The sequence below is a fragment of the Papio anubis genome, chromosome 15 (genome assembly GCF_008728515.1).
Source record: "Papio anubis isolate 15944 chromosome 15, Panubis1.0, whole genome shotgun sequence".
Lineage (NCBI taxonomy): Eukaryota > Metazoa > Chordata > Mammalia > Primates > Cercopithecidae > Papio > Papio anubis.
Window position 1 is genome coordinate 9,587,998 of NC_044990.1, and position 14,590 is coordinate 9,602,587.

At 40.4% G+C, this 14,590-nt stretch overlaps 1 protein-coding gene across 2 annotated transcripts in view; it reads left to right on the forward strand.

Annotated features, from left to right (window-relative positions):
* The first annotated feature begins 502 nt into the window (after positions 1 to 502).
* Positions 503 to 14,590, forward strand: part of USPL1 (ubiquitin specific peptidase like 1) — a 41,273-nt gene continuing 27,185 nt past the window's right edge. Inside the window, exons 1-4 of one of the 2 annotated variants that reach the window (XM_003913726.5) lie at positions 503 to 2,304; positions 5,317 to 5,483; positions 6,002 to 6,130; positions 13,011 to 13,650. In XM_003913726.5, coding sequence (XP_003913775.2) covers positions 5,385 to 5,483; positions 6,002 to 6,130; positions 13,011 to 13,650 — 868 coding nt within the window. In that variant the 5' untranslated portion in view covers positions 503 to 2,304; positions 5,317 to 5,384. The remainder of the gene's footprint in view (positions 2,305 to 5,316; positions 5,484 to 6,001; positions 6,131 to 13,010; positions 13,651 to 14,590) is intronic. The other variant, XM_009191725.3, reaches the window with a different exon arrangement.

Sequence of the window (14,590 nt, forward strand, 5' to 3'; positions counted from 1 at the left end):
AACTTAGCAGAAGGCGCAAGGGCTGACATCGTGAGTGGCTAAAATGAGGGGGAGAAAAAAAAGAAAATCCTAATCATACAGCACTGAACTACTGCAGCCGTTCGTTAGTTATTAATTTAATAAAAGCTTTCTCCCTTTAAACCATGAGTTTATAACTGGAAATAGGTCAATAAAATTTCTGTCCCACACTGCTCACAAGCGGATGGAGGCAATGAGCTTTAATCCCACTGGAAGGTACTGCACTCTGTCTAGGACCAGGATATGTAATAAAAGCATTTCAAATATATAGGAATAAGCAGATATGTATACACTATTCTCAACTTGGACCGTTACTCTGTAATATAAACGAAAGGGGTTTGTTTTCTAGTCAATCTCTGCTGATCTCCTGTATCCAAGTTCTTCTCTTTATCTTGTGAGTCTTGTACTACCTTTTACAAGGGGAAAAAGCTCTACAGCGAAAACACAGAACACACTAAAATCCTTTCCTTTCTCTTTACAACTCAAGCCCCACCTCCATTTTGTTTCTGTTACTAATTATTTTTCTGAAAAAGTATCAAATTTACACTACAAGACTAAAATTCAACTTTGCAGACAACAATGTTTTAAAAAATATAATTCAGTTTGGTGATGTTATTTTGCAGTCTTACAATTTTAGCTATATTTTAACTGAACCAATTGTTTTGTTCAATTTATGAGTTAACACTCAGCTAGTTTGTTTTTTACAAATAGTGTATTCCATTCTAAAAATGGAAGTAGCAGTGGTGAGCAAGAAAACAACCCTCTGAGTTTTGGCTATTCAGGAGGAAGTACTACTTTCTCCAATTTTAATCACAATTCATAAAAACCTAACTAGCTAGATCTTAAATATACAAATACATTAATAATCTAGTAAAGCAACAGAAAAAGGTAAACTAACCAGCCTATTTTTGTCTGGAGAAACCCCAACAAACTCTGCTGGATTCCTTGGCCATTTGCATTCAGAAGTACCAAAAACTAAAATCCTTCTTACTAAATAATTTATTCTACACGAGACTTGTTTCCTCCATACCGCCCTACCCAAATTATCAGCATTATTCCAGAATATAATCATTTAGTTTGAGACGACTAAAAAACCCCACACTCCAAAATACCAATTGTGGTTAGTCTGTAAAGAAATGGTCTGAAACTACAAAATGTTATCCTAGGACACATAACCAATCGACCAAAAGGACTTCTGGAATATGCTGCCCCCAAGATTTAGAATGCACAGGCAGAAATAGCATACGCGGTCACGATGTCCCTTAAGCCACATGACCTTCCTACGAAAGCAGAGGCTTAAACTTAACAAATGAGAACTCCCCCTTTCTCTGAAGTTAAAACAAGGCAGGGCAGCTGGAATTAGTGCAGCAGGGACAGAACGGCTGCTGACTAGTCAGAACGGGTCGTGGAATGCAAAGTCCCTGTGCTTTCGCTGCTCCCCTTACCGTGAGAAGATCTGGGAGGGAGGAAAGGAGGAGAAACACCCCAGAATCCTGGTAGAAAAGCCCCTGGCCTCGAAGATGGGCTCTAGGGAGACAGGGAGGGGCAGCTCCGTGTGTGATGACCCTTTGTGAACATGCACTCTGTGGCAGCTTCGGCTCCACCGAGGCTTTGGGAGAGCGGACTACGGATGCCCAGCGCGACCCAGCTGTGAAGGCCGCGCCGGCGGAGAGGCTCCATGGCACCTCCGCCGGCTTCGGGAGCCCTTCCCTCTCCCACCTCCGCGGGTCACCCCAGGGCCCTGCGGCTCCCGATCACGCTCGCGCGGACCACGGAACAGCGACGCAGAAGCCGGTCTCTTTCCTCAGCGTAATCCCTCCGCAGCAGGCCGCGCACTAGTTTTAATCACGCCCCACCCCCTGGCCGCTGGCGCCACCTCCGCCACTCGGGCGCTTTCCAGCAGCTTCCAGAAACGTCGCCTCCCCAAACCCAGCCACTCACACATGGCGGGCTCAGCAACCACCGGCCCCGCCCCTCCTCGTCGCCGCAGTCGCAACTGCGTCTGCGGCCACAGGGCGGACGGCCACGCCTCTGCGGAGCGCGACCGGAAGTGCTCACGTCTTCACCTTCCCCGCCACGCCTCCGTTCTTTCAGGTCCTGCGTGCAGCAGGAAGGAGGACTCTTTTGCCGCGGACTGAAGCCGGAAGTCGCCTTCCTAGTGGAAACGCGAGTGGGGGAGGAGCAGTCCGCGAGGAACGTGGGTTGAACGTTGCAACTAGGGTGGAAATCAAGCTGGAACAGGAGTTCCGATCGACCCGGTACCAAGAAGGGGAGTGCCCGCGGCAGGTAACGGAGAAGAGGGAGGGGTTTCTTTCCGCTCTCGAAATTGGGAAAAGAGACAGAGCTGGGATGACCTATGGGGTAGTCGGCGCGCTGAAAGGATGGGCTAGGCTCGGACGGGGTTCAAGTGGGAAAGATTGATGATTAAGGTATAGAGTTGGACTTACAGATCCGTTTGGGCTCAGAGAGGTGAACGCTGAAGAGAAACCAGAGTTTGTTTTCGTTTTCCAAGGAGCGTGGAGTTGGGCAGGGTTAACGGACCCTGCGCCTCTTGGGGCTTCTTAGGTTGGGTGTTGAAACTTCCCTCCTTTGGTCCTGTTCGTCTCTGATTCAAAATAGTTGGGTTTGGTACCAGACAGGGCTGGGTGCAGAAAGCCGACCCTGTTCTTCGGCTTCCAGGTGGGTTGTGGCCTCGCTCTTGACAGTTCACGTGCCGAGCCTACTCGCTCTCGGAAGGCAAGCTCAAATGGGTGGGTATAAGGCCCCCTCTTCGAACAGCTGTTTCCCTGGGTTTCTCCATTTTGCACACAGGAGTGTGAATTAAGTTTAATTGCATACTTGTTACGATTCCCAGGGCCAGCTTGACACGTTCATTGGGCTATATAACTGGGTTCATGCTTGGCTAATAATTCACATTAAGGCTTCTGGAGTATAAGTGGCCCACAGAAGTATGAAAAGTGGATATTAGATGAAAGATGCTGGGGGTGAAGTAGAGCTGAGGAAAATAGAACTGGAAAGCTGGGTTGTTTTCACAGTACAGTGAGCTTTAGGTCATAGTACTACCTTTAGGTTATATTGGGCTGTTTTGACGGACTTTGCTGTAATCAGGCTGGAGTAAATAGAGAATTTTAAGCTAAGCATTGACAGGCTTAGACTTATCTTACAGGGACATCATTTTGACAGTGATATGGAAGGGAAAGAGGTAGAGATTTGAGACCTTTCCACAGAACTGTCCACAGAATTTGGTGACTTACTGTGAGGGAAATAAGGAATAGGGAACAACTCAGACTTTCTAGCCTGTGTGTTTCGAAGGATGGAGACGCCCACATTTAAGTGAGATATGGGAAGGAGGAGCAGATTGTTTTTGAAGGGAAGAAGAGCAGCTACTTAGGGTCAAATTAAGTTGTAAAATCCACCCCAGGATTTTGTATTTAAGTCGAAGTGAATTGTATTTGGAAGAAGACCTGGGGAGCTCACCTCTGGTATTTTTTTTATGTCCCCCATATGGACAAATAAACCTCTGGTAGTAAATGAATTGTCTTTTGGGGAATTCTATATATTCAGGATTTTAACCACCAGCCTATCTTTTTCCCGCTGAAATGTTGGGTGACGGAATCAGGAGAGCAGTTTGGAGGCCCTTTATATTTTATAATTGAGAGAGACAAAGAGAAAACCGTTTGATTTGAAAAAGTTTTCTAGGTTCCCTCAGGTAGTTGGAAATTTTCATCAAAAACAGTTTATTCAAGGTACATAGCCTACTAGTTTCCTATTTGAGAGTACCGCAGAATGATACAACGTGTACTGCTTCTCTACGCAGAATGAAGTATAAAATTAGCACCAAATAGTAGCTTTGTCAGGTGCTAAACTTTTTACATCTTTATCTCATTTAATTCTTAGAAGAAACTAATTTTACAAGTAAGTTTCGGGACCAAGATCCGCAGGTACAAAGCCTGCAAAGCAGGAACCATGGAAGTTTGACTCCTACGTAGTTCCCTTTTGTAAGTAGATTATAAATAGAACCAGCCAAAGGGTAATAAGTTGTCTGTGCCTAAAAAGAAAGAAAAAAGTTAGCATCAGTAGTTCTCACCAAAAGGGGTGATTTTGCCTACCGGGGGACATTTGGCAAGTCAGGAAACTTTTTTGGCTGTTGGATCTAGAGGGTAAAGGTCAGTGACGCTGCTAAACATCATCAGTACATAGGACAGCCTTCACAAACAGTTATTTGGTCAGAGTTATCTGTAATGCTGCGGTTGAGAAACGTTGTCTTATGGTTATTTCTTCAGGAATAGAAAATTAAGATTCACTGATACGTTTCTTTAAAAAGCAGTTTTATTTTTGAAATTATTCCTTGGCTTGAAAGGTTTGTGAAGTTTATATAGCTGAACCAGAACAGCATAATTAGCTTTTAAAGTGAATTATGAGCCATCGATTCCCAGGAGATGGGTGTCATAGAATCATGCATTCGGATTTGGGAAAGACTTATGCCTAGAATTATTTTACAACATTTCTGCTAAGTGGTAATTCTCCTTTGCCCTAAAGGTCTCCTGTATTTGATCTTCCTATAATTGTAAACCCACAATTAAAATGCTCTTAATTATTTTTTGCTTACACTGAGCTCTGGTCTCTCGTAATTTTTACTCTATTAAATGTAGTTCTACGCCATGGGACTAAGCTCAAAACAAGCTTGCCACATGTAATTTGTACTAGGACAGTGTTTATATTTTTGTTCTGATAACAAAAGAAGTTAAATGTGGTGTAAATTAGATCATTTACAAATAATAATTTGTTAGCAGCTTTTAATAAGTAGTATTGTAGTATTTTTTCCAACTGATGAAGTATTAATGTTCTTGGTAGTTGAAAACAATAGGAATGTATGGAATAGATGGTTCATTGTTTCTTTTGTTCCTGCCAGATAGTGGCACAATGGATCTGGGGTTTTTCTCTGTATAATGCTGGCATATTTGTTTCAAATTGTACATAGACTCTAAGAAGTTAGGTTTTCAAATTCTGGTCAATGTAGTTTGCCTTAAATAGTAGCTACCTCTACTACAAGTTTTATTTAATTTGTTCACAAATGAGTCTGTTATGAAAACTGGTCACTGCCCTCTGTTCACAAATTTGCTAGGTTTGTAAATGTAGGTATCATTTTCACTTCAAGATTATAATTGTAGAATATGTTTATTCCAGGACATATAGCCCTCAACATCTACTTAATATATACGTCTTGTAAAATAGCATGGTTCTTTTTTATAGTAAATAGAATTTTTATTTAATTGTCTATTGACTTTTTTTTTCCAGGGTTCATTGAAAAAATCGTTAGTGATATTGACATGTCTCAAGTGACATAAATTAGCCAATGACTCGGAATGATGGATTCTCCGAAGATTGGAAATGGTTTGCCAGTGATTGGACCAGGGACTGATATAGGGAAATCTTCACTCCACATGGTGGGGTATTTGGGAAAAGTTAGTGAACTTATTTTTTGCCTGAGTGCAAAGTTTTTTTTTTCTTCTGTATTTTTGAGACTTAAATTCAATTGCGATGTTACCAGTTAACTTCTAAAAAATTGTGTCTTCCACGGAAATCTTACAGTAATGGCGAAAGATTGTTTTAATGTTTTTACCTCTCTGTTTTATTGATACATGAAAGTGGAAATAAAACATAGACCTTATGATTTACTGTTCTTTGAAAATATGGTACATAAATTCTCCCTGGTAGTTGATGTTACTTTTTTTCTTGCAAATAAAATTGATGCTATTCTTAACACTTAACATTTAATATTTAAAACCATAACATAATTATTTTTGGAATAATAGCTTAAAGGCTTATATACATTTCTTTTATTTGCCATGTTTAAAATATCTTGGCAGGATATTTGTAATAGAAAATTATAATTTTTTCTGGTTACCTTTCCATCTAACTTTTAATATTTTGATATATTGTAGGAATGTCTATATTTTAATTTGCTTTATTTCTCTTTTAGAATTATGATTCAGCTAAAGTTCCATCAGATGAGTATTGCCCTGCTTGTAGAGAGAAGGGAAAGTTAAAAGCCTTAAAGACTTACCGAATTAGTTTTCAAGAATCTATCTTTTTGTGTGAGGATCTGCAGGTAAAGTATTAATCTTATATAGTATATATAAGATTTTTCTTTTTTCTTTTGCTTTTTTCTTGTTTTAAAAGTTTACTCATTTTTTGTTTTTTAGGCTGGATTTTTAATATGTAATCTCAGTTTCTAAGTCTGTCTGGTATACAATGTTATTTTTCCACCTACCTTTCCCTTTGCATAAAGATCTTTGTTTTTATTGCCATTTGACTTGAGAGAGGAGAAAATACATTTCAAGTTCTTTTTTTTAACCTTTTGGAGGTCCTTGTTAGCTATTAGCGTATAGTAGTTACTCTCTCATCTCTTTGGTTTATCTTTGCAACTGATGGGAAAAGTTGCGAATCTCTAATGTACCTGGAAGATTGTTTTGGAAATTGGTTAGTCTAAAACCAGTATATATACTGTGAACCAGATAGAGCATAGAATCTTGTAAAGTCTAAAAGACCCTTTTAGAAGCTCTAAATAGCTTTTAAAATTATAGTAATTTGTACCCACTGGTACGGCTTTTATATAGCAGCTCATTAAATTCTATAATACTCCACATTTTATTGTATTTGACAGTTTATGAGACTGTCTCATACACATTTAATTCTCAGAACTTTGCAGGATTTGTATTGCTATTTCATGAATAAGAAAATAGATGGATTTCAGAGGGTTTAGGAACATAAGATCCTGATACAGTGGCAGAGCTGTGGTTGGAATACAGACTTCTAATTTTGGATCTGTTTATTCCAGCAAAAAATTAACAGTTCATCAGAATTACCTAGAGTGCTTTTAATAAATTTCTGAGTATCAACCCCAGATGCTGATTCAGTAGAGTTGTCCCAGAATTCTGTGGTTTTGTAACATTTGAGGATGAGTCTGATCATCAGCCAGCCAGGTTTGGAAAATACTAGACTTAATCACGTGGTTGTTAATAGATACTTATGCTGGGTATAATTTGAAGTAAAGTAATCCCAGGCATGTCTACAAATATAAATTTCTTTATGCATATATTCAATGGTTTTTTTATGAGTGTCACTGTTTGGCATTGTTCCAGATACAATGTTAGGATACAATAATAAAACAAAAATTTCTTGCCCTTAAGGAGGTTATGTCGTAGAGTGGGAAAGACAATAAACAAGTATGTGTTTCTGTGTCATGTGATAATAAGTGCTGTGGAGGAAAATAAGGCAGTAGGGACTGGAATGCCAAAGTAGGGGGAGTTTGCAATTTTAATTAGGTTGGTGAGGGCAATGCTTCAATGAGAAAGTGAAATTTGAGCAAAAGCCTGAAAGAGGTGTAGAGCAGTGAGCTTGCTAGGCAGGGGAAGCAAGTTCCAGGGAGGCCTTGAGAGACTGGAGGCTGCCTGTGATATTTGTGCTACTGCAATGAAACCAGCAGGGCGATAGAAGGTGGATCAGAAAAATAATGGGGGAGCTGGACCAAGTAGGGTTTTATAGGCCATTGTAAGCTTTCTGGCTTTTACTATGGGTGGAACCAGGAACCATAGCAGAGATGTTGGCAGAGGAGTGACATAAGTTGACTTCAGTGTTAAAAGCATTACTGTGGCTGCACTGTTGAAAATGTATGTAATGGGCAAGACCTAAAGCAGGGAGATTATAGTATAATATGAATTATATTTGGTCCTTGCCTCTGGTTTCTGTCACAGAGCTAAAACTCTTAGAATTTCCTGAGTTGCAAGAGTGTCCTGTTATTCATAATGAGCCTGTTTGCTAACACTGGGGTTCATACTAATGTGGTGACTTAGGATGGAGCCGTGGATAGCCTCAGATGGGGCAAGTAGCTGGAAAGCCCACATGATTAGAGAATTAATGAGTGAGAACTTTTAGCCCTACCCACAGGCCTCCAGGAAAGGAGTGGAGGGGCTGGAGATTAAGCTGTATGAAAATATCAAGATTTGGATTTAACGCGTGTCTGGGTTGCTGGAGGGGCTGGTGCCATGTGGAGGTGGTATGCCCAGAGGAAGTGGAAGCTTCATACCTCTTCTGCCCCATACCTTGCCCTACTCATTTCTTCATCTGTATCCTTTAGAATACCCTTTAGGATAAACCAATAAACATAAGTGTTCGTTTGAGTTCTGTGAGCCATCCTTGCAAACTAGTTATGCCCAAGAAGCAGGAGTGGGAACCTTTGTAGCCAGTCAGTCAGATATACTGGTGTTCTGGATGTGGGATTGGCATCTGAAGTGGAGGGAGTCGTGGAACTGAGCCCTCAACCTGTAGGGTCTGACATGGTCTCTAGTTAGATAACATCAAAATGGAGTTGGATTGTAGGATACCCATTTGGTGTCCTCTGGAGAATTGCTTGGTGTGGGGAAAAAGCCCCCACACCTCTGGTCACAAAAGTGTGCTGGGAGGATAGAATATATGAAAATTGTCAGAATCCAAATGGAGTAATTTGTGTTCAAAAAAAAAAAAAATTCCTGCCTGGTCAGGCAAGTGGCTGACAACTGTAATCCCAACACTTTGGGAGACTGAGGCAGGCAGGAGGATTGCTTGATCCTAGGAAATGGAGACCAGCCTATGCAACATAGTGTGGCCTTGTCTCTAAGAAAAAAATTTAAATTAGCTGGGCATGGTGGTGTGCGTCTGTAGTCCCAGCTACTTGGGAGGGGGACTACAGGTGCACAGCACCATACCCAGGAGGTCCAGGCTGCAGTGAGCTATGATTGTGCCACTGCATTCCAGCCAGGATGACAGGGTGTGAGACCCTGTCTCTATTTAAAAAAAAAAAAAAAAAAAGACAAATAGAGCCAGGAAAGGCTATGAAGAGAGAGCTTTCATGCATAAATACCAAAATATCCCAAAAGACTGCAAAAACCACAGCCTTGCACAAAGACCATCATCACTTACACAGAAGATACTTCTGCAAGAACATCTGCCCAACAACTGCCTGGTCCAGCCGTGGGCTGGTGTCATCCTTGTTACTGATCCTTGTAGCCAAGGGTAATTATCTCAAAACAAGTATGTGATCCTTCTCATTTTCCTTTAAAAACCTTTTGTCTTCCCTTAGCTCCCTGAACACAGTTTACTATGGCATGTGTATTCCCATTGGAATACTTTATTCCTGAATAAATGTCACTTTCTTTTTAAAAGCTTCTCTCTCTTTCTTTTTATTTAGATTGATAAGTAGAAAGGAAAAAAAGCTTTTTTCCCTTTGGACTAGTCAAAGGCAGTTGCAGTATTCTGGGGTAGAGGGTGGTGGCAGAGGTGTTGAGGCATGGTTGGAGTTTATTTATACTTTGAAGGTAAAGCCAACAGGATTTGCTGAAAGATTGGAGTATGGGGTTGGAAAGAGGAATCAAGGATGGTTCCAAGATTTTTGGCTTGAAAAATTAGAAGAATGGAATCGCTAATTACTGAACTGGGAAGACTTGGAAGAGCAAGGTTTTGGGGAGAAGATCAGGACCATAAGAATAGACAAGTCCTAGTCCTCGGGAGATAGGTTTTTGGCTATGAAAGTTAGATGCACTACATGGATTTTTAGTTTTGCTTGTTTTTTTGTTTTGTTTTGTTTGAGAGACGGAGTCTTGCTCTGTCACTAGGCTGGAGTGCAGTGGCACGATCTCGACTCACTGCAACCTCCGACTCCGTGGTTCAAGGGATTCTTTTGCCTCAGCCTCCTGAGTAGCTGAGATTACAGGCATGCGCGACCATGCCCAGCTAATTTTTGTATTTTTAGTAGAGATGGGGTTTCACTATGGCCAGGATGATCTTGATCTCCTGACCTCAGGTGATCCACCCGCCTTGGCCTCCCAAAATGCTGGGGTTACAGGCGTGAGCCGCCACGCCTGGCCCGGACTTTTGGTTTTTGAAGCATTCTTTTTTAAGTGACAAGGCAAAAAACATATAATCAAGAATTTTAAGTATATACTTTGGAAATGTTAAAAGGAACGTGAGTAATTTATTATTGTTTTTTAAATTTCTAGTCAGCAATAAGAGCCCAATGTACTTTATGAAGTAGATTGGTTTACACCAGGGTTGAGCAAACATTTTGTATGATGCACAAGCAAGGAATGATTTTTATGTTTTTTAAATGGTTAGGAAAATATCAAAAGAAAAAATGCCAGAAAAAATCAAAAGAAAGGCCAGGTGCGGTGGCTCACACCTGTAATCCCAGCACTTTGGGAGGCTGAGGCGGGTGGATTCTTTTGAGGTCGGGAGTTTGAGACCAGCCTGGCCAACATGGTGAAACCCGTCTCTACTAAAAATACAAAATAGCCGGGTGTGGTGGCATGTGCCTGTGATCCCTGCTACTTGGGAGGCTGAGGCAGGAGAATCGCTTGAAGCCGGGGCAGAGGTTGCAGTGAGCCAAGGTTTGAGCCACTGCACTCCAGCCTGGGTGACAGAGGAGACTCTGTCTCAAACAACAACAACAACAAAACAAAAAAAAACAAAGAAGAATATCCTTTCATAATAAGTGAAAATTAAATGAAATTCAAATTTCAGTGTTCATAAATAAAGTTTTACCGGAACATAGCCATGCTCAATCATTTATGCATTGTTCATGGCTTCTTTTGCATACAACAACAGAGTTGGGTCGTTGTCACAGACTATGTGGCTCATAAAATCTAAATATTTATCATCTAGCCTTTTATCAGTAAACTTTGCTGATCCCTGTGTAAGTCCTCTGAATCAAATTATTTCAAAAGAGTTCTGTTATAAAATTTGGAGTTTACTGTGCTATAAATTGCAAAGAACCATTTGGAAAACCTCTTTTAATCAGGTATTTACATTAAAATGTTCCTTGATTTGTACACTGATATTCAAGACTGGTCCAAAATTATACCAAATTGAAACTCTCAAGTGTTTTTAAACAGTAGGAAGTTTTAACTTTTTTTTTTTTTTTCGTGGAGTAGTCTATCATTCAGCGTTTACTTTGGAACATTTAATTAGTCTTTTTAAAAAACCCATGAAATTTATAATAAAGTTTTTAAATCATTAAGGTTAAGTAATCAAAGAAAAGATTTTTTTGTTTTCTCCATTTGTAAAATGAATACATTATTATCATAATTTGTCTTTGGCCATACCTTGTTGATAATTACTTATATAAGTATAAGAAGACATGATATGTTTTCCTTTTTCCTATTTCACAAGAATGAGTACAGGAGTTTACTTAAGCTGTTCCAAAACTCAGTGAAAGAGACAGGATTAGGTTTTTTTCAGCATTGGATTTTAAATGATACTAGATGGTTGTGCTGGGCTAAAATACTAATGCTTTGTGTATATTTTTATGACTTTATTGAAGACAGCTTAAAAGCTTTATTCTAGTTATAAAAATGATACATGTTCACTGTAAATAGAAACAAGTCAGGTATAAAGAAGTACAAATCTTTAGAACATGTGGAAAGAGGCAACATAATTCTATAAAAAGAAAAAATAAAGATAAAAATCTGAAATTGTTAATTTATAAGGGAAAAATCGGGGCAAGGACAAATTATATTCCAGATTGGCCTATGGTGGGAGCACAGATTATATAAAGAAAAGTCAGTGAAGACACTTGCAAAGAGTGTGGGTGGAACTCACTAAGTTTTGCAGTTCTGGGGCCTCTTATGGTTTATTACTGTTTTTTTCTTTCTTTTTTTTTTTTTTTGGATATACATTCCTTTGGAACCAAAGGTTTATTACTGTTTTGAATAAAGTAGAGGTGTAAGTAGGATGCATATACCATGATCTTGACTGCTTGAGATTCACAAAGGGTTTTCATCTCAGGAATTTTTTTTCTGGTAAAAAAATTTGTTTTGATTTTTAAATTGTAAAAAAATTTATCATCTTAACCATTTTTAAGTATAGAGTTCAGGAGTATTAGGTATATCACTTGTGCAGCAGATCTCGAACTTTTTTTCATCTTGCAAAACTGAAACTCTGTACCCATTAAATGACTACTTCCCGTTTTCCTCTCCCCCAGCTTCTGGCAACCATTCTAGTTTCTGTTTCTTTTTTTTCTTTTGAGATGGAGTCTCGAATCTTGCTGTGTTGCCCAGGCTGGAGTGCAGTGGCGTGATCTCCGCTCACTGCAACGTCTGCCTGCGGGTTCAAGCAGTTCTCCCTCAGCCTCCCGAGTAGCTGGGACTACAGGGGCACGCCACCTTGCCTGGCTAATTTTTTTTTTTTGTATTTTTAGTAGAGACAGGGTTTCACCATGTTGGCCAGCTGGTCTTGAACTCCTGACCTCAGGTGTTCTTGCCTCAGCCTCCCAAAGTGCTGGGATTACAGGCATGAGCCACCGCACCCAGCCTACTTCCATTTTATTTTTAAGAAATAAAAGTTTCCAGGCTGGGCGTGGTGGCTCAAGCCTGTAATCCCAGCACTTTGGGAGGCCGAGACGGGTGGATCACGAGGTCAGGAGATCGAGACCATCCTGGCTAACACAGTGAAACCCCGTCTCTACTAAAAAATACAAAAAACTAGCCGGGCGAGGTGGCGGGTGCCTGTAGTCCTAGCTACTTGGGAGGCTGAGGCAGGAGAATGGCATGAACCCGGGAGGCAGAGCTTGCAGTGAGTCGAGATCTGGCCACTGCACTTCAGCCTGGGTGACAGAGCGAGACTCCATCTCAAAAAAAAAAAAAAAAAAGGAAAATTTTAAATTCACTTAACATTAGATTTTTATTAAAGCAAAAATATGTTTTCCTTATTAGCTTACTCTTGCGTAACTCAGATTAAACCCTTGATTGTTCAGATTAACCTGAAAAAAATTATTCTTTTGGAGGCCAAATTTTTGATTAAGTAGTTTGTCTCTAAGTTTTTCAAATTTATGTGTATAAATATAACCTGTCATCAAATTAATGCTAAAATTCTATACATGTTTTTCATGATATGAAAACTATAAAACATGAAGTTATTTGAATTTTTATAGTTTTTATCATTTTATTTTTATTTTCCAGTGCATCTATCCTTTGGGCTCTAAATCACTTAATAACCTAATTTCTCCTGATTCGGAAGAATGTCACACTCCACATAAGCCTCAGAAAAGGAAGAGCTTGGAAAGCAGCTATAAAGATTCATTTCTTTTAGCAAATTCCAAAAAGACTAGAAATAATATTGTTACTGATGGTGAACAAGTTTTGAACAGCAAACATAATGGAGAAGTATATGATGAAAGCTCATCAAACTTACCTGATAGTAGTAGTCAACAGAATCCAGTTAGGACAGCTGATTCCTTGGAGCGGAATGAGGTTTTGGAAGCTGATACTGTTGACATGGCTACTACAAAAGATTCTGCTGCAGTTGATGTCTCTGGAACTGGCGGACCTTCCCCTCAAAATGAAGGATGTACATCTAAACCAGAAATGCCATTGGAGAGCAAATATACATCATTTCCCCAGACTTTATGTGTCCAGTGGAAAAATGCTTATGCTCTCTGTTGGTTAGACTGTATCCTGTCAGCTTTGGTGCACTCCGAAGAATTAAAGAACACCGTGACTGGACTGTGCTCAAAGGAGGAATCTATATTCTGGCGGTTGTTTACAAAATATAATCAAGCAAATACACTTCTGTATACCAATCAATGGAGTGGCGTTAAAGGTTGGTACTAATATTTTTATTTATTTATTTATTTATTTATTTATTTGGAGGCAGGGTCTTACTCTGGCACCCAGGCTGGAGTGCAGTGGCATGATCACGTCTCCTTGCAGCCTTGACTTCCCCTGCTCAAATGAGCCTCCCACCTCAGCCTCCCAAGTAGCTGGAACTACATTCGTGCACCACCATACCCAGCTAAGACAGTGAGATGGGAGCCTCACTATCTTGCCCAGGCTGGACTCGATTTCCTGGGCTCAAGCACCCTTCCTGCCTTGGCCTCCCAAAGTACTCCCTGTAGGCATGAGCCACCATTCCAGCCTATTTGTCTTTAATTCTTGAAAACATTAATGTTGAGTTTTGTCTCCCAGCATGTGGGAAAGATGTCATCCGTTGCTTCTGTTTTCTGGAGGCCTGGGAGCAAGGAGCCCAGGAACAGTATCACGAAGCTTGAGATAACCAGTGACATTATCCTGACAGCCCCAAAGTCAGTCTTTTTTTTTTTTTTAAGTACTGGTGTACATGTGCAGAACATGCAGTTTTGTCACATAGGTATCCATGTGCCATGGCGGTTTGTTGCACCCATCAACCCGTCACCTACATTAGGTGTTTCTCCTAATGCCATCCCTCCCCAACCCCTCCACTCCCCAGCAGGCCCCAGTGTGTGATGTTCCCCTCCCTGTGTCCATGTGTTCTCATTGTTCAACTCCCACTTATGAGTAAGAATATGTGGTGTTTGGTTTTCTGTCCTTGTGTTAGTTTGGGTTGGTTCTAAGTCTTTGCTATTGTGATTTTTTTTTTTTTTTAGATGGAGTCTCACTGTTGCTTAGGCTGGAGCGCAATGGCATAATCTCAGCTCACTGGAACCTCCGCCTCCCAGGTTCAAGCAATTCTCCTGCCTCAACCTCCCGAGTAGTTGGGACTATAGGCGCCTGCCACCAGGCCC